The sequence below is a fragment of the Bactrocera latifrons genome, unplaced genomic scaffold (genome assembly GCF_001853355.1).
Source record: "Bactrocera latifrons isolate USDA-ARS-PBARC rearing strain unplaced genomic scaffold, ASM185335v1 scaffold_293, whole genome shotgun sequence".
In the NCBI taxonomy this organism is placed as follows: Eukaryota; Metazoa; Arthropoda; class Insecta; order Diptera; family Tephritidae; genus Bactrocera; species Bactrocera latifrons.
In genome coordinates, this window is record NW_017536552.1 from 29,353 (window position 1) to 54,620 (window position 25,268).

The 25,268-nt window shown below is 33.2% G+C and overlaps 1 protein-coding gene across 15 annotated transcripts in view; it reads right to left on the minus strand.

Moving 5' to 3' along the window:
* The window catches only part of LOC108970253 (dystonin), a 134,615-nt gene that overhangs the window by 7,334 nt on the left and 102,013 nt on the right, over positions 1–25,268 (minus strand). For 11 of the 15 annotated variants that reach the window (XM_018935531.1, XM_018935532.1, XM_018935533.1 and 8 more), the window contains 12 exons: positions 21,357–21,503; positions 13,803–21,277; positions 10,410–10,635; positions 8,395–10,354; positions 8,016–8,190; positions 6,701–6,748; positions 6,558–6,602; positions 6,227–6,298; positions 3,417–3,597; positions 3,241–3,358; positions 2,953–3,182; positions 2,774–2,891 (listed from right to left, as the gene is read on the minus strand). In XM_018935531.1, coding sequence (XP_018791076.1) covers positions 2,774–2,891; positions 2,953–3,182; positions 3,241–3,358; positions 3,417–3,597; positions 6,227–6,298; positions 6,558–6,602; positions 6,701–6,748; positions 8,016–8,190; positions 8,395–10,354; positions 10,410–10,635; positions 13,803–21,277; positions 21,357–21,503 — 10,795 coding nt within the window. Of the gene's footprint in view, positions 1–2,773; positions 2,892–2,952; positions 3,183–3,240; positions 3,359–3,416; positions 3,598–6,226; positions 6,299–6,557; positions 6,603–6,700; positions 6,749–8,015; positions 8,191–8,394; positions 10,355–10,409; positions 10,636–13,802; positions 21,278–21,356; positions 21,504–25,268 lie in introns of those variants that run through there. The other 4 variants (XM_018935538.1, XM_018935539.1, XM_018935528.1 and 1 more) reach the window with 2 other exon arrangements.

The window sequence follows — 25,268 nt, forward strand, 5'->3', positions numbered from 1 at the left end:
CGACGACAGGCCTTCCAGAGCGGGGCGCATCTTCGACCACCTCTACACCAGAACGAAAACGTTGAAACCATCGTTGTGCGGTGGAAATGGAAACTGTATCGGGCCCATAAACTGCACAAATTTTATTGGCGGCTTGAGATGCATTTTTGCCTTTATCGTAGTAGTACTGTAAAATATGCAGTATTTTCTCTTTATTTTGCTCCATGTTCAAAGAAACGACAATCAATCAACATGTGTTAGTGCGTAAAATGAGCTTTCCAAAAAGGTATAGCATGACACGATGCGACGAATAAAACTAGAACTACGCGCTCTCAGCGCCAACTAGCGAAAATACCGCAAGACTTTTTTAAGAACCTAATATTTCCACCCAGACACAAAAAAATACAGTTGAAGTCGACAAAATGGAAATAGACACACACAAAAAGCAAAGTAACGTCGTCAGCGACTAATTAAACAGGTGTGCACCCGTAACTGGAACTATAAATATGTACAACATTTTACAAAGCTATATGGAAAAATATGTAAAGGTATCATGCAAATTTGCCTGCTTAATTTAATATAACTAATAAAAATTAGTATTAATAAATATATCAAAAAATTTTAAATCCTTTTGCGGAAGGCTACGGGCCTGTGTACTTGAAACCGCAGATAGCAAGCCTGCGCTTTAATTTTTGGGAACCACTGTTCAAAGTATTTTATAGCATTGTAAAAATTTTTCACAGAGTCATAAAATGAAACATGAAGAAATGGAAAACAATGACCGTCATAAGAATTTAAAATAATTATGTTTAGTAAGTTTGAATTAATTTATACGTTCATAATGAAATTACTAAATTCCTGTACATTGACTCAGTTTTTAAGTTAATTAAAATCGAGAAGTTTTAAAAATCTTAAAATTTATTTACTATATATCATTTATGTAACGCTTACGCGCAATTACTTCAATTATAAATATTATTTTAATCATATGAAAGCATCAATATACCATGTTGTGGATATTACTTGAAGGTTGATAGTATTCGATAACATACGCAAAATTTGAGACTCTTAGTCTCTTAGGAAAAGTTGTTCAGAATGATCAGTAGAACATTACACGGTTTTTAGCTCCCTGTAAATCAAGCCAGTCAAATATTGGACTACATCAGGGGAAATATTATTTATTTTGACAACTATTTGAGAGCTATCCGAACTTACTCAAAAATTAAATTTCAGGATATTGAGTCATGATATTGACAAAAATTTTACAATTCATTTAAACATTTAGGGTTATAAACATATACATTTTTCTCGTGACGAGAAAATAGTTGAGATCTCAATTCAATTTAGATCTGCTGAGATTATAAACGCAAAGAGATAAGGAAAATCGTTCAAAAAGTCTAAAATCGAAGCAACAGGGTATGAAGATATTAATATGTGCTCATAAATTATATTTTGAATTTAAAATAAATAAAAATAAAAGTAAATAAAAAAAAAACAAAAATAAAATAAAATATGTTAATAAATATAATAGAAATACGTTGTACAAAATACTAAGAATATTCTGTAGTAAATATTACAACCACTCTATTGATGATATGGTTTTATTTTTTCACTGAGGTATGTTGCATGTATATATATAAATGCTTGTTGGTCGTTTGAGCAGCAGTTGGTATTAAGGTATAAGCGACAAATTGTATGATAGAAATTATTATTACAAGCGGAATAAATTGTGCTGATTAAAATAAAATAAATCATAACGTATAAGTGTTAATTCTATAAAAACTAACTAAACATGACATCATGGTTAGAACGTTACGTTTAGTCTTCTTCATAATATTGTTACATGTTAGCAAAAGCAAAATGTAAGTAATCACGGTGATTCTAAAATGTTTAAAAAAATTATTTTGATGACCTTTTTATTTTTCTGTTTGTTAAATGACCATTTCCGTTTCCGCACCAAGCTGGTGTTAATATTACATATAATAACAAGATTTATAAGTGATAGACAAAAAAAACTTGTAAATCTAATATATTGTAAATTAAAACAATTTCCCTACGAGTGTTGCATATTTTAATAGTTATATATATACCAAATTCGTTTTAAAATATTAAATATAAATATGGTAGTAGACACCGATCAAAAATAACAAATTTAGTTTAGTATACTCGATAAAATATTGTCATAATCAATAAACCTAACTATTGTTTTCTTGCAATGAAATCAACTGCTGACTAGTCGAAATAATCCTGATCCTTTAGCGAACGAGTTTTCTAAGTCCAATGTTTTCCTTCCAACTACGAATTTAGTCAGGAACATAAGTATATAATGGTATTTTTATTGGTTTGTGTTTTCTTGCAGAATTATAACAATATCGGATAAGTACATATGCTTATGAAACCAGACGATTATTTTAGAAAAATTGAGTTAAGGAAATAAGGAGAAGTACCAGAACTTAGATGGTCCATCCACAATTTAGATTTTCTATTTATCAAATTGATATACGCTTGTAAATAAGATAACTTATTGATAATATTGGCATTTACAAATCAAATCTGATGTCTTTTTTGCAAAGTTAATTAATATGAAAACGGATCTGGGTGTTTCGCTTCTAATAATTGCCATTAAATATCAATCTTCATATCCAGAGATTCATTGTTTTAGCGAACTTTTATATGTACAGCAGGCTAACGTGGGAAAATAAATAGGTAAGAGGTGCGTCGTCAGACAACTATCTCCCTTCTTACTTATCTAATAAATAAGTATATACAATAGGGGAAGGTTTAGAAGACTTACCTCTACAAGGATCATTCTTTTGTAAAAATTCATCCAGGGCAACCCAGCCTCCACCGACACGCACCATAACAGTACTCCGCAAAATTCTTACTAATCGCAGCTTTTGTGAATCGCCGAACTATAAAATTATCTTATTTGTAGTATTTAGTACTTTCCAAATATTTACAAAAATAACGTACTCTATATTTGCCTTCTCCTACTTGGAATACACGGAACTTTTGCCTGCAAGTGCACAGCATAACCAGGCGTTTTACTTCATCGTGTATTTTATCAGAATCCGTGGCAGGTTTACGTTCTTGCCAATCAGGTCTTAGTGCAGCAATAAATTCTTGCCAATCAATTAGACCTTCACCATTTCGATCGAATAAATCTGCTACAGCACTCATTTCCATGCGAGACGTATCGAATTCTGAAAATAAAAATTAAATTATTATAAATAGATAGCAAATATTGCTTAATATGAATACTTGTGTTTAATATGCCATCCATGAATTCACTACGCGGAATGAGACCGTTGTTGTCCTTATCCATTTTTCGAAACAGATCCGTTAAACGTGATTTTTTATGGTTCATGTATTTAAGGAACTAAAAAATTAATAAATTTTAAAATTAATGAAATTCAGATACTCATTTTTAAGCCTACTCTTTTCCTCCAATCATCCCAACTGAAGTTTCGCACTCGTTCCATGTCCTTTAAATACATCATATGATCATGAAGACGTCGCTGACGTTCCCATGACAACATCCAAACATAACGCCATTTATCCCATAATAAACTGGCGCGGGGTGACCGAAACTCTATCTCTATGGATGCCGGATTGACGCTGTTAAAATAAAAATAATTCAAATGTTATTTAAAATATAATCGTTTTCTTATTTGCAATAACTTCCTACACAATTAATTGTTGTAACAAAATAATAATGAAAACATTTCCTTATATTTTTTTTTATTTCTTTATAATGTGTAACTATTAAAATAATTTTCATTAACTTTTAAGAGAATTTTTTGAGATAGGAGTAAGCGTTTTCTTTTGCACTGCTAAATAATACTCTCATGTTATTACTTTCAAATTGCAAAAGTAAAACAAAAATTTTACTTTTCAGCTCTTATTGCATACGAGTTATTTAAAACTCAATGCATAACTATAATTTTGTGAGTAATAAATAAAAGTTATGAAATAACTCTTACTTTGTAATCATGAAGTAACAAGTAAGGAAAGCTAATTTCGGGTGCAACCAAACATTTGATACTCTTGCAACTTGGAGGAATCAGTGCGAGGGAAATACATTAAATTATAAAATCTCAACCACAGGATCAGAATCAAAGCAATTTTATTCTATACAACTCATACACTGACCGACATACGGCATAAGATTTGTTAGAAAATGAAGTTATATGTTTTATTTGGGAGTGGGAGTAGTATCGGCCCGATTTTATCTATTTTTATTCATCCCAAATACTACTAATATGCCACACACTCAAAAAAATTTTCCCTGCGTTTCATTATATACAATTATCAAGCACATGGAACGAAGTTAGTGGATGTACGAAAAACCTGGCAATAGGGGTAGGTCAATTTCGCCCAATTGTATTTATTTTCGGTACAAAGATACTATCATTGAGATATTTCAAATATTGGCGGATATAAGCGCATAAAGTCACCTAGAAGTTTGAAAATATTTATATTAGATATATGTGGCTCAGGGAAGGTCAATACTTCGTTCTACATTGAACGATATTTTCGGTCAAAAGTCAACTAAAGATACTGGGTTCTACATATTCGGTACCTAGGGGCTTTAACAGTTTTGATTGGATTTGGAAAATTTTTGGTCGTAACCAGGTACACTTTATAAGAATTATTAGTGCAAAATTTTATTTCGTTCTATTAATTATTCTTACTTTGTGTACTGGAAAGTGAAAGAATCAAGTGAAATTTAACATTGTGTTATATGGGAAGTAGGTGTGGGTTTGGATCTATTTTGTCCATTGTGGTATGGGAATATGGAAAAAATGCTACATACCAAATTTAGTCGATCAAGCCCCGAGATATGTGATTTCACCAAAAAAGAGGGAAGCCCCTCATCGTTCAATTTTCACAACGGCTTCAGTAAAGCTCTCTTATACCATCTCGGACGTAAAATTTAAGGGCTCTGGCATAATTAGTTATTGATTTATTGCGCTTTTAGTGGTTTTTAATAGAACCGTTATATGGGGAGTGACCGGTGTTATCTTCCGATTTACTCTGAACAAATTTGGTTGTTATAGCTTTAGTAGTTTAGGATAAAACTTATTAACTTTTTTAAAACTTATCACTTTTTGAAAATTAGTATCTCACAGGTGCCCCTTGCTACTGCGATCCCTTGTGTCAAATTACAGGTTTCTATTTTAATATAGTGCTTAGTTATGGCACTTTATAGGTGTTCGGTTAATGACGTTTTGTGTTTGTGACAGTCGTCCGATTACGCCAATATAACTCGACATTTTTTTTTTTTGTTCTATAGAACCTTATCTCAATTTTTACTCAAGTCACAGCTTACACAGACGGACTGACAGACAGACAATTCCTTGCTCATCCTGATCATTTATATATATAACCCTATAACTATCTCGCTTAGTTTAATGTGATACACAACCGATATGTGAACAACACTATAAGACCCTGCAGCAACAGATTGCAAGAGTATAAAAATTTATTTCTTACTATTATTTTGTGAAGTAAAAATAAAAATCAAATTCTAAAAGTTTTTGAAATAGCTGTGTACTCCTAAAACAACTTTTTTCAACTACTGCCTCAATATATCCGACCCGTCCTACATGAAGAACTTAAAGCGCAAAGCCTCAATAGTAGCATATGCGATATTGCCGTCTGAATAAGGATAAGGTGAAAACACACCATTAACAATATTATCACCATAACTCTCAATACTGCCCAGAATCCAGCATGGAAAGCGGATTTGCTGGTGAATTCAGGGAAATACAAAATGCTTCCGTGGAGGCTCCCTTCGATAAATGGTCTTGAACAGCAAATTGCTGTGGGAGGCTCGATGGATTGTGGATAACGGGAGTTCTAAGAACTACCCAATGGCGGTAATTGAACTAGTACTAAAACTATCATCTATAGGTTTCTACGCTGAAAACTACGCGGCAAAACTACTCGTTGCATGAAAACACTGCAATATATTAAGATAGATTAAGAAGACTTCAGGAAATTCCAAGAGCAAGAGACCAAGGAACCAATGTAGAATCTCTTGAGTACTTATTGGACTCTCCACGGTATTAAGACAGAAGTATCGTTAGTGAGTTCCCGGAACCTGTTGAAATTCGCATCAGGCGCTGGCACTCCGTCTAGTATAGCTAAGTATAACCTATACTAAATGTTAAAGGACGAAACTTACCTACCATAGTGCAAATGTGTATGTGTATAATATGAAATTGTGTTAATTACCACATACCTTGGTGAAAACCGGGGGCCGTAATGCGGTAAGCGATCTCTATCGGGTGTATCACGGCTTGGAGTTAAGCGGCTGAAGTTAAACAAATATATTTTACTCTGAATTATCGTTTAAAAATACAAGTATAGCTTTCTTAGATGCATTCGTACTTAAAATACAAAATTTTGATGAAATCTTAAGTTTGCAATTCAACATTGACAAATATTATTAGCAAAAAAATTAATGGAAAATGCCATATTTAACTCATTGGTGAAAAAAAAAAATTTTTATTGAATCCCAAAATATAATATATAAACATTAAATAAGAATATGTGTATTTAAATATACATACTTAAGTCGACGAGAATTAAGCCCTTGATCTCGTGAACCTTTGAAACTGAAAAAAGAACAACACAACATATTTTAAAACTTTTACTGTAGTATATTCTTGTAGTAATGAAGTTTCATCTTATCTTATAATACAAAAAAACTTACCTTTGTCTTCGTAAATGGCCATCGGGGAATTTTTCGGCTAATTCATGACTATAGGTATGGATATTTAGATTGAGTCAGTAGGTTTACATTCCGTAACGTTAGTGAAGCATTTAAAATCACGGTAATAAAACAGAAAAAATATGTAATGAAATTTATAAAAAAATATTGTACTCAAAAATAATTGAACGTCTTAAAGAGAATGTAGGACAAAATTATTAAAAAATACAAAAATTATTGAAATAAATTAGACATTTGAGACTTCAAAGACATGACAAGAATTAATACTGCAAAAATGGTATCATCAATTTTGAAAGTCGCTGTATCGGGTGTACATTAGGGTATTCCAAAATTAATGTTTTTGCTTGGCGCACACCCATCATTTTTATTCAATCATATCAAACTAAGTTTAGTGTAGTTAGGATGACGATAACCCTCATTATTAAATCTTCTCGAATTGCTTAAAGTATGGTTTGAAATATCAATGATATTTTTAAATGGAGATAGGTGTCGAGAATTTAAAGGTCAAATTCCGAGTAGCATGCACCAAATCAGGTGGATGGCGAGGGTGATTTATGTACTTTTTAGCGCTCAACTAAAAATGTCGAACAAGCATAATGTATGGTGAAATACTACGTTAAGCCATGGTTCTAATATTCTTTGGCTGCAAAACTACCATATCAAGATTTGTGTTTTCTTAAGTCGATAACTTATGAATAAATCGATACTAAGTTCTCGAAAGTAGCTTACAGAAATGAACTCATTATTTATGGAGAGTAAATTTTTTAGAATAATATTTTTTATAATATAATTATAATAATATTATTATGTAATATGTTTTGGTTATATTAATGTTTTATGAATTAAATAAGCTTGTACTTTCAAAAATATTAAATATATACCTGGTACAAAGATTTATATTTTATGCTCGGCACTAAGTCGGCACGAGCAGCCATGACTAAATAGCCTTAATATTTTGACTTCATACAAGTAGGGCCATTTAGAAAATAATAGAGGGCATACAAATCATTTTGCCAAAAAAAGTCTTGTCTTATACCTTGGACACCCTACTGTACAACTCGCGTTAGCAACAAAGTGATAACTTGTTCCAAAACATGTGTAGCCCCTAAAACAATATGAACTTTTCAGCGTCTTTGGTATAAAAGGAAAGTCTTTAAATTTCGTTATGCAACTTTTAAGTTCAAGGATCCAAACGGCCCTATTGACGGGAAGACGAGTAATAATTGAGTAGCAGTTGTCAAGGCCAAAGTAGATAAAATATTTGTAATATATAATTTTTTTGTAAAGCTAAACTTACATTGGCGTTTTAGACACTCGTGACATGCTTCTGCGTGCACCTGAAAGTTGTTTAGGTTTACATGCCCGGTCAACTTCTACTTGTCGGCGTGCAGTATTTTCCATAAACTCTTTATGATCTTCAATAAGTTTTTCCAATTCTGTAATATCGTCCGGCAAAGCTTCTTTTTCCAAATCTACCAACATACAATATATATGTTTATGTGTTAGTGAAAGGTTAAGAATAAAAGGAAAATAATAAGTTTTGTAAGTGCAAATATTTCATTTATAAAATATTATAACTATTTGGACGTTGACTTAAAAGTATTTAGAATTAATGAAATAACGTAATATACAATATAAATTACATAGACTAATGTATTTAAAATTGAAAAATTTACTTAATAGTGTAGCCTCTAAGCCATTAAGCCAGGCCAAAAGTTCTTCTATTGTATTGTCCAAGTCTTTAAGTGATTGCAAATGATGATTTAATTTGGTTTCTCGATTAATAGACCATTGAAGCACTTCATCCCAACGTGTTTGGATTATTGATAACCAATTCTTTATTATTGGGATTGAATCTGGGTAAGCTTTGTTAATAATTTCTTCTGCAAACTGGAATGTTTCTGTCTTCTGGATCTCACGATTTTGCAAGTCTTTTAAAAACTCATTGTGCATCGCGATCATTTCGCGTGTTATTTTTTCATCATCTGGAGCATTCTTTGCATAGCGTAACTTTTGCTCTGCATGATCTAACCAATCAAACAATGAATGTATTTCTTTATTTAATTTCTCAGCATCTTTCAGTGCTTCTCGTAAGCAATTGTTGCGCTTGTTTGCTGCTTCTTTCACTTCATTCCAAAGGAGTTGAAGCTCATTAAGTTGTTGATCTATTTGAACATTATCACTCGACTTCTCTAGCTCTTTGCCGGTTCTCAATACACCTTGCATTTGCGTTGAGCGTTTTTGTAAATCATGTTCGATATGCTTATGATGCTCTATTAAACCTTGTACAGTTTCTAAGTCACCATGTACTAAAATATTTTCATTCAAACGGGTTTTGGCCTTTTTCAACCATTCAAGTAATTCACTAAGGGCATCGGAAAATTGACCGGACAAAAGTAAAGCTTCCTCCATTTTTCGTTGACGTTCAATACTTTTTGACCATACAGTTGACCATTTCTCCTTAAGATCCGACAACATTTTACCGAGGATTGTTTCATCTGCTTTCGGAGCTCTTTCTAGAAGACTTTTGCCAGAGCGCATTGTAGTATCGTAAATTGTTTGTTTTGTTGTTAATTGTCGATGAGCATCTTTCAACCTGCTAATAAGTTTTTTTATTTTAAGAGGCTCTTTTGATTTCGTTGCTTCTTCAATTATTTGATCCAACATTTCATTAGTATCATTAAGATATTGCATAATGCTATTCCAAGAATCATTATATTCTCTTGCTTCTTTATAACCATGGTCTAAGGCACGAGTCCGTTCAGCAGTTTTGCTCACGATACGCTCCCAACGATGTTGAACAGAAACAAGTAGATTTTTTATTAAAATTACGTCTTGCTTTTGGCTAAAATATTTCAAATGAGTTCCTTTCTTATCAAGTAACAACATTGCTTCACGATGAGTGCTAACATCTTTTTGTAAAATTTTATGCTCTTCCATTTGTTCTTGAATTGTTCGTAAAACGCGAGAAACAGCTGGTGCATTTGATAAGTGATTCTCGGCTTGGTCTAACCAATCAACAAATGCTTGAAGGGTGTCATGGAATTCAGTAGCTTCCTTTAATGCAATTTCTAATTTGATCTTTTTGTCTGAAGCCCGAGAAATTATTGCGTCCCATCGTTGTTTTAATGTACGTAGAGTATGTTGTAAGTTACTCGAAGGTACTTTTATATTATTTTGTCGTTTGATATATTCCTGGCCCTGAACTTGAATTGTCTCAACTTTGGGACGATTTTCTTCCAACTCATTGTAAACTTCCATAAATCGTTCCAGTTGCTCAGTTGCAGTTTCTGGCAAACCACCAACAGGTTTACTAGCGCTAATTACAGCATCCACATCACCAAGCCAACCAAGGATATCTTGAACTTCTGCAATATATTCTTGTGCTTCATGTAATGATTCTTCAAGCTCATGTTGACGATCAGATGCTTTTTGAATTAACATTTTCCATTTGGAATTTAGTTTTCGTAATTTCTCTTGTGTGGTGGAAGCTTCTAATGTTCCCTTCTCAGTTTCAATAAGCTGCCTGCCGGCATCGTTTAAGGTATCCACAGAGTTTTGATGAGCTTGAATGTCATTAGCAATTACTTTTAGTTTGGCTAATTCAACCTCCAAAAGCTGTGGATCTCCTGGTATCTGAAATATTAAGGTACTTAGAAAATGAAGAAAATGTAATATATTAATAAGTTACCGGTTTCAACTGATCTAAGGTAATGTCCGTTTTATCAATCCATACTAATAATTCGTTAAGTGCATGTTGAAATTGACCAAGATGTAAAAGAGCGTGTTCTAAATGTTTTTGTCGATCTACCATACTGCGCAGTAACATTTCCCAACGTTGATTAGCAGTTGACAATGGTTTACGAATCGATGCAGCTTGTTCAATAGATGTACGATCTGTTAATTCTACGGCTTGCCTGTTTGTAACGCAAATTGTCATTAGCAGATGACATTTTTTTTAAGTATCAGCAATATAGCCCCATAGGCTTAGTTGCTAAATTAATTTTTATAATGTAATATATTATATCTAATTTTTGGTTATCTTTATATATAAAAATAACGTGTCACGTTGTTTGTCCGCGATGGGCTCCTAAACTACTGAATCGATTTTAGTAGTATTAAGTAGTAAGTTAGTTAATTTACTGTGTCCAGTTCGAACTAGCTTAGAATATATTATAGTAAAAACAATTTATTAATCAAAAATACAGTAAAAGCTCTATTAAGCGGACATCCGTTTTAACTACACACAACATTGTTGATGTTTTTTAACTACCATCTATTAAACCAACAACTCTATTTGAAATACATTGAGAAAGAATTATTCTTTACAATGAAATTTATTTGTATGATTGGATTCTTATACCGACAAAAACGTGTTCGCCTTTATTTGTAAACAAAATTTTCACTGTATTGAATAGTTTATTATATGAATACCACAGCAAAGCGTGGCTGAATCCACTATTATATCATAAAAAGAAACAAATAAGTGGATATATATAGTATGTCTGTGAACAATATTCTCTATTGAATTCTCTTTTGTAAGTATTATTTGTATACATCAATCTATCACTTATTTTTTGTTTATTTTCTTGTATCGTGGCTTGACAATTGAATTGAAATGATATCGGTGAAAATAAACACGGCAACAAGACAAGATTTTCATGTAGAAATATAAGCAATTCTATTAAATATTAGTTAATAATTACTAATTTAGAAAATGGACAAATTACTTGAAAATATTTGTGTGATATAATACCCACAAAAAAATTTTACCATACACAAGGGTATTAAACAATCATTTCAAAAGTTATAATTTTGTAGAACTCTGCCACACATACTTTCTTGTTTTTGCGTGGAGTCACTACAAAGTAGTGAAAAGAAGGAAATCGGAACATGAAAATATATTGTTACCAGTTTTTTATATTGCAACCAGTTGTTACAGATTATTACAGTTTTGTTCACCTAACCGTTGTACGTAACCAAACGAGATAGATTAGCCCTATATCTATAAATATATAAATGATCAGGGTTACGGAAAAATTGAAATCCGGTTCACTGTCCGTGCACGCTGAAATTTGAGTAAACATTGGAATATCATGGTAAGCAAGTTCCTTAGTAAAAAAAAAAAAATAAAAAATGGAGTTCGTAGATGGGAACCATTAACCGAAACCTATAAAGTGCCATAACTAAGCACTAAATTAAGATATAAAACTAATTTGGCACAGGCGATCGCAGTAGCAAGGGGCATCTGTGGATAAAAAATTTAAAAAAAGTTGTAGTGTCCCCGTCCTCTAATATGTTTAATGTGTATATCTCCTAAATTAGTAACGATACAACAATCGAATTCGCCCAGCATGAATATTATAAGAACTCCTACCGATGTTTTATGAAATCCCATAACTCGGGACTCGACGATTAAACTTTGCTCGAATAATGCCTTTAGTGTATGCCAACTTATGACTAAAAATTGTTCAAATCCATATCCACCAAATATTTGGACCCCAGTACCAATAACTGATTTTTAATCGAAAATATTGGTGAAAATATAATTGAAATTCAGTGATAATACTTATTTGACAATGGTTTGTCTGCATGTCAAAAATAGGTTGAATCGGACCAATATTTCCCTTAGCCCACATATACGCATATATCGACTAATATAAAAATTGTAAAAAGGCCTTTACCATATATTTTACTTTCTCTGCTCCTGAAAAATAATATATTAATTCAGAGTTTCCCTGTAAACGATATTTGATGTTAACTTATTCTGTGGAAGCAATATAAATTGATTTTCAGGACCTCCGTCCTGCGATAGGCCAACGTACATTCATTTGATGTTGGACTTGAGTAAAACATTCTTTTCGTAGGTCAATCCCTAAAAATTCGAAAGTTTGGCTTTGAGACTTGTTTGTAAATAGAACGAAAGAAGTCTTCACTTGAAATTTAATGGAATTGGAGGATTATTTGGGATCTGAAATTCTTTAAATGTATAATAGAAATTCCAATTTTTAAAGCCAATTGATGTGATGGCAGTTCAGAGGGGTTTAATTAATTTAAAAATTCTTGGGGATAATGAACTGCATCTTCGATATTAGTCACGGTGTCTATCGATTTGTATTTTTTTTTCCGGATTTTTTTTTGCATAATTAGATCGTTTATTTCATTGACACTGTCATTCCTTGGTGGCACTGCCAGGGTATACTGCATCTGTTAAAATTTCTAAACTATAGACTATTTGGACTAGAGACTTACCCACAAGAATATTACAATTACTGCTTAAATTCAGAGTAGGAAAAATTCCTTCCCTAAGTTTAAGCAGTTGCTGTGGAAAATCAGTATCAGTGATTCCATAAAGATGAGTTCTCATATTCGTCCGTAATTTTATATTTTCAATCGAATTCCATAATGACAGACTGTTAATGACAGGAAGAGTTTGTCGGAAATTTCCAGCAAACAACAAAAGTAAGTCTGCCCATGAGAGCAAAGGAGTTTCTTAAGGCTTTTAATGTTCTGTTCATGGCCTCTATATGTGCTTTATGTCTCATCGTGCATTCGTCTCACGTACCAAGGGGCACATTTTTGTGGATAGAACGTAGTGATTGTTGTTCAAGATTTTTGGAGTTGAATTTCTGACGAAGCAACTACTATCGCTATTTCCCTGCCGCATCCAAAAAAAATTATGTTTTTGTTAATATTCACGCTATAACTCCTCCTTATAAGTTTGTTGCAGCTAAGCTAAATAACATTCTCTGTTTAAATTTAACGTTCTCTATTATAAGTAATGAATTTATTTTTTGAATCTACGCTCGTAAATCGGTTAAAGACATTTTCTGAATTTTTTTTACAAACCATCCTTATTGGATTACATGCAAAGTGGTTGAGGCCATTTTTCATTTCATTTAACGGTTTAGTCAAATGTAGCGAACCCAACAACAACGCGACAAAAACCCAACTTATTTTTATATTATTATAAGATAATACTTTTAATTAACCTTTTTCATATCTGAATTCTTTTAATATATTTATATGGAAAAGTTCTCGCTAATTACGTTGGCTATAAACATTTAAATAAAATTTGACTTACCTATTTAATGCTTCTACCTCCAACATATGCGGATCAACATCGTTCTTAAATTCTTTTAATTGCTCAATTTGCTTCTTAACTGCATCAATGTCTGAGCCTACTGGTCCAAGTCTCTCAAAATTACGTTCTGCTTTATTCAAAAACTTTTCTAGATTTTGCAAAGTCTCGTGAAACTCCATTGCTTTTTCCATTGCATCAATTAAGTTTTCTTCACGTTTTGCATATAGAGCTGTTATATTATCCCATGCATTATCTAAGTCTTCAATATGTTTTTTAACTTCTGGTTTATCAGGTTCGCCGCACATATTTATTAAATTACTACCGTTACGACGTACTTGTTCGACTTCCGGTTTCGTTTTATCAATTTTAAAACGTACTTCCTGTAAAGCAACTTGCTGCTTTTGAATTTCCTGTGGCTGAGCAGCGGGAGGCTCTTGTGATGACAAAGTTTCTTCCAAATCTTTCAGTGTGCCCATTACACCATTTAACTGTTTCCAGAAAGGTTCTGCCACGTTTAGAATGTCGTCGAGTGAGCTGCCGCGATTTTTTGTGGCTTTTTGTACATCATTCCAAAGGCTGTTCAATTTTTCTAGTTTAGACTTAATATCCCGTACAGCTGGATCTGCTTTATTACCGGCCTTTGCAATAACTTCGTCAGCTGCTCTTTTTACAGCCGTAAATGCATCTGAACGTTTATCTAAGTCATCTGCTAACGCTGCGTTGTCTTCGATTTGCTCTCTTATTTTTTGTGGGAGCGCTGATAGGGGATCTAGTTGATTAACTTGATCCACTGTATTAGCTAATGCTCGGAGCATACCTTCTAATTTGTCTGAAAACTGGCTGGATTCTTGCAACGCGTTTTCCAGCATCTGCTGTCGTTCACGTAACTCAAGACGCAGTGCTGCATAACGTGAATTATCAGAATCAAGAACATCATTTATTTTAACATTGTCGTCATCAGATACAAGTACACCTAAGGCTTCGCCTGTCTTATTCAACTTATCTAGTAGGGGTTTATGTTCAGTAATAGAAAGCAGAAGCCGTTCATTTTTATCCTGTTGTGTAGTTATTTGATCTGGCCGCAATACTGGCATGCTGAACCTCGAAATTTGTTGTTCCATGTCCTCTAACCAACTGGATAAACCGGTATGAGATTCAGCAAAATGTTCAGATAAAGGCAACGCTTGCTCTAATATCCCGAGACGTTCACTACATAACTGAGCAACGGAATCAACGATTTCTTTTAAATCGTCTAGTTTTTCTCGAAGTGCAGATATATATTCGCTTTGTGGAGATTCTCTCAAAATTTTTTTGGATGATGCAATAATGTCGCGGAAACGACCTTTTTGACTTGAAATATCATCATTAATTGACCTATGTTCTTGTAATTGAAAACGCACTAACGTTGGCTCGATTGCAGGTGGATCGGCTTCGCGAAGACTCGTGTCCATATCTCGGAACCATTCCAACAATTCATCAATATCTCCTGTTACTTCTTTAACACGTTGACTGCTAAGATGGAATCTTTCCGCTTTACGTTGAATTTGCTCTACTATTGCATCAAAACGTCTATTATCACGTGTAACAATATTTTCAATTGAAGATGAACCTTCGCCAGGGGAGATTTGACATAATTGCGGTCCAACTAAGTTAATATTGTCTATAATAGGTCGCATTTCAACTAATTCGGTTTCAAGACGTAGCAAATCAGCATGACAAAATTCACTTGCTGTAAAGGTACTTTCAGCTGTTTGCATCCAATCTAACAAACGCTTATGAGAATCATGAAATTGCTGCACTAATGGAAGGGCACTCTTGGTCTTTTTAAGGAGTTCACCACCCCGTGTCGCCAATTCTCCATATCGGCGCTGAAGTGCATCTAATTTATCTTTTAATTGTAAAGCTTCGTCATTAGAAATGTGTTTCATCAACTCGGAGCCTGAATCGACAGTAGACTCAATATTGGGTGCCTGACTAGCAATATTTTCATTCAGTTCTACTAAATAATCCATTTGCTCCATTAATTTTTCTGGATAAACAGCAATAGGTTTAAAACGTAATAATTCCTGTTCCATTCGTTCCATCCACGCGACGAGTTCTTGATATGTTATTACTAAGTGTCTTAATCCTTGGCGAGAATCAGCTAACAAGGAACCAATATTTTCACTTAGTTCAACTACTTTGGTAAACCGGTCGGATATATTTCGAACTTTCTCTGCTAGTTGAACAGCTTCATCTTCTCCAACCAATTGCATTAATTGCCCAGCAATGTCTGCTAAATCCGTAAAATCAGTTTTCTTAGATAGTACTTCATCATGCAATTCGTTGTGTTCTTTGATACGATTTTGAATTTTTTCCTCATCAGTTGGAACAAGCTCCATGTTTTTGACGGATCGCTCTACCCCATCTAGCCACAGCTCCAAAGGTATGACTTTATCATGAAAAGCTTTGGCAACATCCATAGCGGCCTCCAAATCCTTCTCTCGTTGTTCAGCACCATTTGTAAGAGTATCGAATCGTTTTACAAGGTCATTCAATTGACTTTCAATTGAATCTCGTTCTGATGTTTCGCATGCGTTGGCTACTTCCATGCCCATTATAGAAAGAGAGGACATCGAGTTTTGCCTGTCCATTAACATTTTTTTCAAAAACTTTTGTTCTTGCAACTGGGCTTTAACAACTTTATAATCCGAACTGGGTGGTTTTTGATTTGTAACCATTTCTTCGGTGTCAGAGAGCCATTTAGAAAGGCCTGATAAGGCTTCTTGAAATCTGCCTGATTGTAAAAGAGCTACATCCAACCGTCTTTCACGTTCATTCATTAATTCTTTTAGATTATTCCAATTATCATTTAAAGATTCTAAGTCTCTTTCTATAACGACTGTTGAAACGCCATTGGCTGCAGACCTAACTAGATCATTACCATCATTATTTACTTTGACAATTTTCTCTGAAAGGGTTTCTACTTTCAGATTTCTAAAATTACGAAAATCTTCCTGCTGCTGACGAATTTGATCGAGTTCAGAACTAACCGGCTTAAAGTCATTGAATTCCAATTTTACGCTTCTCAAGTTATTAATAGCTTCTTCTTTTTCATCATTAAAATGGATTAATGATTTTAATGTGCTCTGTAAATCACGTTCCTGTTTACGACTATGATTATCTAAGCGATTTAGTGTGTTACGTATTGAGGAAATTTGAGCAGGAATTTGATTTTCAGTAGAAATTCCAGAATCCATAAGAGCAATAGAATCACGTTCAATATCGTTCGCAAGATTAGACATAACTTCTAGTTTAGAGTGTATATTAAGGATTTCTTCCAGTTGGGTTTTCACAATTTTAACTTCGCGACCAGGTGGGGCCAAGTTTTCGATCTCTTGTTCTAAATTGTTTAAATCATACAAAAAATTCTTAATTTGGTCGTTTAACTTAGATATGGTCGAGGCAGCAGATTGTAACTCATTAAATCTATCGCTAAGGCGAACATTTAAATCGGAAACGCGATCTAACATACTATCGACATCATTACATAAATGATTACCATCACCTTCATGTGTTTGACATTCTAGAGATATTGCATTTGCCACAGACTTTAATTCATTCAAAGGTTTTTCTAATTTTATTAATTCATCGCGTATAGCTTTTACACGTTCCAAAAGTTTTGGGTCTTTGGCAGCACCTCCTAATGCATCATGAGCCGCTAAACGATCTTCACACCGACTTACAGCATTGTCCAGATTTTTTAGCTGATCATTGAAATCAGATAACCGCCTAGAACAATTTTCGATATCTTGCGTTTTATTAATTAAGTCATTGTTAAGTTTTTCCCATCGGTCCTTTATATCTTGTAACTCACACTTTATTGGATCTTTGTCAATATCGCAATAAGCAATGAAGGCTTCTCCTGAACCCTTAGTTGACTCATATTCATTGGAATGTTTCCAAACTTCACTGCGAAGCGTCTGAATATCTCGTAAGCGATTGTCGATATTAGATTTATACAGTTTTCCGGGTCTTAACGTAGCCAATTTATCCTCTGCCATTCGTAACCATGATAAAAATGCCTCCGAAGTTTGTTCATATTTTTTACAATGTTCCATACATGTTTGAAGGCGAGCATGTCTTTCGGAGACTTCTCTTCGAAGTTTATCCCATAGTTGTTGTATTCGCTCCAAATCGCGTTTTATGGTTCGATGTTGTTGACGATCAGTCAATTCCTTTCCTTTGTTTGTAAGCATTCTAATTTCGTGTTCTCGTGCCATTACTTCCCGATAAATAGGTTCATGAGCGTCTATTTGATGCTGCAAAGTAGGTTTATGCGCTGATAATTGAAAATTCTCAGACAAGTCAGACAGTTCACCAGATAACCAACCTAACAATTTGGTACAATTCTCAGAAAGATGACGACTGTCTCGCAATGATGCTTCAGTTTCTGCTTTTTTAGTGTCCAACTTTCTTTGTAAAGTCTGATATTGTTTTTCTAAAGCAGCAACCTTGGAATTCACATCAGCTCGAGATGCCGAGTCCCCAAGAATATTGCAAAGTAATACAGCTGATCTTTCAGCATCGGCAAGCAATGATCTTTGTCCCTCCAGTTGTCTGTCCAAATTTTCTATTTTACGTAAGTTTTCTTGACTGTCACCATCTTCGGACAATACATCTAAATTATCGCTGATGCTTTGTAGTGCCTCACGTAATCTATTTATAGCTGCATCAAACTCTTTGCTACTATCTGCAGCTCCTCCCAAGTTGTTGGCACGTTCATCTAAGCGGGTAACTATATCATCCCATTTGTTTATTATATCATGTAACTTTTTCTTTATATTTTGTGTATCTGATGAATTTGTAATACGATTTAGTACGTCATGGCCAATTTCTTGAAAGTGGTTCAATTGAGGTTGTTGTATTCGAAATTCTTCTCGTAGCACTTGTACTTGCTGCACTTGACTCTGGACCATTCTTGAATCCGTAGAAATAGGACCAAGAACAGTGAGGATCCGTTCTTTGCTTTGAAGCCAATTCGATAAATTGCTATGTATATCCAAAAAGTCACGAAGTTTTTCAGAAAGCTCTATCCGGCGCTTGCAGATTTCACTTAAACTCTTCCATTTCTCAATTATATTCTCACTTTCTATCCTTAATTCATCTGCACCCATAACTTCAGGTTTTCTTCGTAGGATATCTTTGATCTGCGCCTTAGTAGTATCTAATAAGCTTTGTTTTTCATACATATCTTCGAGAACTTTTCTGGCTAACTGAATACATTGTTCTGCTTCATCTTTATTTGATGCAGATTCTTTCGGAACTTGACGCTGAATGCGGTCTAAAAACGATGTCAAATTTTTTAAATTTTCGTACTGCTTTCGGACTTCTTCAGTTAAATTATCAATTTCATTTTGCCGATCAGATAAACGAACACCAATCAAACAGTAACGATTATTAATCTCTTTTAGTTGCTGTTGGACTGGGGTTAATTCCGTAATTTGAAAACCGTCTTGAGAAGATCTACGACTTCCAAATCCACTAGAGTTGGTAGAAAGAGGAGATAAAATACCGATTTTAATAGGGCTTGGACTTCTAGCACTTCCAGGTGCAGTACGCATGGGGCTTACTCTTTTAATTGGACTATAAGATACTCTTTTACGATTGGGACTTTCTGGATTGAAAAGTGCATCATATTGAGCTCCAATATCATTAATCTTGTCTATAGTTTCGCTGTAGTCTCTATATTTGTAAACAAGTGGTTTAAGTTCCTCGTGCTGTACGCGAATTTTTTTCAAATCTAAAGCGATAGGACTCATTTTACTTATCACTACTTCCATTTCCGACAGCCATGAAATTACTTTCTCTTTCAATTCCTCATATTGAACTTTTTGTTCGACCTTTAGCTTGGAAAGTTTGGTTTTTTCATCCAATGTTACGTGAATGCTCCGCCATAGATTTTCAAGTGATTTCAATCGATCACGTAAGGGATTAGTGTCAGTAACATCACGTTGTCCAATTAAATTTTTGCAGTTATCAACACATTTTTCGTATATTGGAGCTTTATTCTCTTTTGCGCGTATTAAATCGTCCATGAGGGATGTTAGCTTGTCTATTGGCAAATTATTTGCATCTCTATTATCCATCATTTCATGTAAATTTTGCAATTCGTTTTCAGTAAGTTCCATTTCTTCCAAACATTTTACTAAATTATTATACACATCTTCCAAGAATTCTCCTCTCTTTTGCAATTTCTCAGTGAGTTTCGCAACCTTTTCAGAAACTACTTTCAAATTAGTTTCAACATTTTTGGCAATACGTGGATTAGACGCAGAGCCCATGAGATGTTGTGCTGACGCTTGTACACTGTCAATGGATGCCTGATGCGAAGTAACATCTGCAAAGAGCGCTTTATATTCACGTATTTGCTCTTGTAAACGATCTTTTATAAGAGATGCGGGGCAATATTGCAATTTAAACTTATCTTCAGCCTTATTTACCCAAATAATTAAGTTTTCAAGCGCATCTTGAACCCCTTGAGATTGTACTAATGTTTTGTCAAGAATCTTACAATGTTCACCCACTGTGTCAAGCATTTTTTGGTATTTGCCTTTTAAGTCCAAAGCAGGTTTTTCTAATTTTTTCAATTCGTTTGGACTCATTTGACTACCCAATATTTTAACTAAATCATCCAAAGTTTGGTCAATATTATCTATTAAACGTCCGTTAGATAACAATTCATTATGAACCGATTTTGCTTTATTCATTTGATCGGATGCGGATTTTGTATCGGCAGAAAGAGGTTCTGATAAAACGCGCGTAACCTGTGGTTGGATAGTCTGAATCCAGTCGTCTGCCTTATTCAAAGCATTTTGAAATTCTCGTTGACAACTATAAAGTCCAGATATTCGGTCCTGAAGGGCATTTGCACGATGTAATAAATCTTTGTATTGTGTCGATATTAATGAAACTTCTTGGCGGATAGGACTTTCTGCATTCGATATAGGTTCGATGTGCGGTAAGCGTTCGGGTAATGAAGTACGGAAATCATTGAGAATTGATAGGAATTCTTTGCTGCCATCGACGAAACGCTGTGCCGACATTGTTATAAATCGAAGATCAGCTTGGTGCCCTATAACATCACTTACAAATTCACGTATGGAATCAATATGAGCAGATAAATTTTTTAAGTCAGCTAACGATTGTTCTTTATCTTCAAGACGATGTCGGGCTTCTTGTAACCAGTTGAAGAAAATACTTAACTCCCCACATATTTTATTTAGTTCCTCCCGAATAGATTCAAGACGACGTAATAAACGCGAGACACGATCAGAGATACGTTCAACTCGTGAACGCAACTCTCTACCAGCATTTTCCAAAGTTGCTACTTCAGGTGTGGAAAGAACATCAGCTCCTGTTAAAACAATTTGACGTATTTGTTCTAAACATGATGAAACGGGTCGTTGTTGGCCATCAATTTCCTCTTTTATTTGCTTTACATAACAAAATCAAAAGAATGATTTAGTCAACAATATATACATACATATATATAAGTAAGTAATATGTACTTACTCTCAAAATATTTGTTTGGCTACGAATATCATCAATTTTTTCCTTTGGACCACCAATATTGGCAATTCTGTGCTCAATTGTGCTGACCCACTTAAGCAATTCGTTTACGCTTTCTTCACATATGTTGAATTTTTCAAATACGGCTTGCTATAAAATTACCGAAAATAATATTTAAATAATTTAAAGATAGTGTTAATTATTTAAAAAAAAAAAATTCAGAAGCAACGTTATTAATTTATAGTAAAGCGGTCTAATCCAACTTTATCATTAGGTAGTATCAATTTTTTCAAATATTGACATTTTGGTCAAGAATAATAATAAAAATGCTTTTTAAAAACGCTAAACCAATACCCATTTTTATGTCATATATATATGAAATTTTTGTGAAAAGAAAGCACACCTTAAAATTAACATACTTTTTTAAAAAATAATTATAGTTAATACCAAAGCCATGCAAAGGATTAAAGCAAATAAATACAACAAACAAGCAACAAATAAAATATTTTATACATAAAAAAAATTATATTTTGATTATCAGTTGTATGAATAAGTTGACAATTAAAAATATAAATTGGAAGCGATGAAGCTGAAAATATAAAAATAGAAACATAAAATTGCATAAATACAATATAAAAAGAACAAAGAAAATTCACAACTTACCAAACCTATTTAACTTAAAAAATATTTTGTATATTATCATCAAACTCGTTAATGTGGTATTTCAGTATAGCCAATTTATATTAACATGCTTATAATGAGTACATAAAAAAGAATAAAGTTATGTGTTTAACACAACGCTCGCGACAGGGGTTTACTTATGCGTCATATCATAATGACGAGAGCAAAGTCTTTATTAAATTTTTTAAACTCCTATATAATCCAATGGAAATTAAAAAAGTAAGGAACGTCTAAGTTCAAGTGTAACCGAACATTTTATTCCCTTTCTTTATATTAAAAAACAACAAACAATCAAATTTAGTATCATATTAATTTATATTGAAGATCATTTGATTCCTTACATTTACTAATATATTTTAATCGCGTGAGGGAAAATTATATTAAAATCAATTTTAAATGAGAAATATGTGATATAAACTCAACCGAAAAGGCTTAATATAATGTATTGAATTGATATTAAAAACCATAGGATCAAAATTCTTTGTATTACGCGAAAGAGTTTTAGACCAATATTTAAATCAATTCCATTCATTTTCAGTTGCAAACCACATAATTTTCAAGGAAACTTGTCCATTTAATTTCATTAAAATATAATAAATTTTGACCAATCTGGACTGCTTAAAGTCAGGTGGAAAGTCGGAAATGTTTATGTATGACATTAGGGAGTTTTTTTTTTTTTAATTATTCTGGTTTTTCACTCCCATCATGAAAGTTCCTTGAAAATTTTTATTACATACCATCCATGAAAATTCTATAAAGACTTACATAATAAGCTGAATATCTCGAGAAGTATAATATTAATGATAACGATTTTGTCTTCGGACCTTTTTGGTAGCAAGTTTGTCATGTACATGTTTTCTAAAGCTTTTGTGATTTACGAGATATATGTATATAAAAAAAAGAAATTAGGATTTAGTGGAAAAACCAGGATAAGAGCCAATACTACTCCGCCGGTATGAGTTGAGAACTTTTGTAGAGTGTTCTATTCTGAGGAATATGTGTGTAAAGTTAAAGCGATGCCGTAAAATGCCTCTGAGCTATAGAAATTAAAAGATAAAAATAACAATTGTCGTGTATTTTCAAATGCAAAAAATATTAGGTTGAGGTCCGGACTTTGAGCTGGCGAATCCAGAATTTTAATATTTCGACCACGTATGCAAGTTTTAACGCCCCGAAGCATTGTTTGAGGTCGTTATCGTGCTGGAAAATCCAAGCTAACGGAAAATTGTACACATAGTCACCGTCTAAATTGTTCTCCTATTATTCCTTTGTATATTTCACCTGTCATTTTCCAGTCTATTTTAACAATCGGGCCAACGCCTGATGAYGTGAAGCAACCCCACACCATAACCGATAAAAAGCCAGGTTTCACGGTTTTTTTAGTGTACTTGGGATTGAGTTCTTGCAAAGGGGGTGGTCTTACATATGGTTTCCCATCATTACCAAATACATTAAATTTGGTTTCGTCACTCCAAACCACCAAATTCCACAATTTGGAGTCCTTCCAGAGATGGTTTTTAGCAAACGCTTTTCGCTTTTCAATATTTTTTTTTTCGAAACGTTAGGTTTTCCTCTCTAAACGGCCATTCAATGAATTTTCTTGGAGTCGTGTTCGTACAGTTTGCGCAGATATTTGTACGCCGTGGTATTCTTCTAATTGAGCCCTAATTTCTGTGGAGGTTAAAAATGGATCAGGCTTACTTAGCCTTACTAAGGATTATTTTTTTTTTTATAAAATTGAACAGCGTTATTAATTTTGCCTCGCGAAAATCCTAAAACATCCACAACTTTGGCAATATTTTGATATTTTTGAAAACATTCCCAAATGACCCTTCTTTCGCTTGAAGTTGTGCTTTTATTCTTGCCCATGACGACGATGACTACAAATTTTGTTAAAAATAACTTAGTTTAGTAAAAAAGAACAATATTGAGGTAAATTGTGGCGAAAAAATTTTAATTTACTCGTTTCAAACAGAATGACTTAATTATGTGAGCAGACTTTTATTGACAAGAAATGGAAAATTGATTAAAACTCTCCCAAACGAAAATACTTGAATGCGATGTAAAGGTGGCGTTCTTAGAATAACGGAACTTTTTGCTCGCGCAATATTAGGAATGTTGCATAAAGAAATATACCTTGTTTTTTTTCACATGTTGTAAAAAAGGTCTGAATGACTTAATTATATGAGCACAAGACACATTCGTCATAAGGCTTGTTAAAAAAAACATAAAACATTTTATGTAGTATATGAGAGTGGGGATAATTCGAATATAAGGTATAAGTGTAACCGGAAGTTTGAAAACTGTATATTAAATATAAGGGGTGCGATGTATACACCAATAAAGAAGAATAATATTGATTTAGTACATACTAATTTTTGAATCAATCTTATCTATTATTAGATACAAATGTACACTATTACTAGAAAAACACGTTCTCTCAATTGCATTTAGATAACTCACTTCGTTCAAACATCTTTCTATTAGGCAAAAGGAGTCTTAGAGAAATATTCAAGCGATTATTTGTTGGCATATTATTCTCAGAACAACATTATCGCTGAACTTCTATATATTCAGTAAAAACGATATTTTCAGTAAAAACTTCGCTATAGGAACAGGCGTCAACATATTCGGTATTTGAAAGTTAGAAGGATTTTGCTCCGAATAAGAAACTTTTTGGTAACTTTGGCACACCTTAAAGGCACTATTCGTTTCGATTTTTCGGAGGACGATCCCTTATGCACATGTACCAAGTGTTATTACGATATCTTAATTTTTACTCAAGTTACATCATGCATATACATACAGACAGATTCTAAATTCAACTCATCTTGTATAGTACATTTAACCTTATTCTAAATCTATTATTTTTAGGTGATAGAAAAAACCCTTATGTGAACAAAACTATTCCACTCTGAAACAGCGTGTTAAAAGTTAAAATGTTCTATCACGATAGAGGTCGTCAGCTTGAAATTAATAAAAGTTAAAGTTATGATGTTTCAAACACTGAAACTAAATATAGTTGAATAACAGATATTAACTTACATTTAATGAAATAGTACAATTATATATGTTTCTTGAATATAAATATAAGACTCGGGTATTATAACTTAAAAAATTTTGAATCACCAAACTTTCAAAACTATTTAGCGAATGATACAAAAAAACGCAACTGCACTAAAAAAAACTAGATACTTTTTTATACCCTCATCACTAAATTATTTGTTTATATTG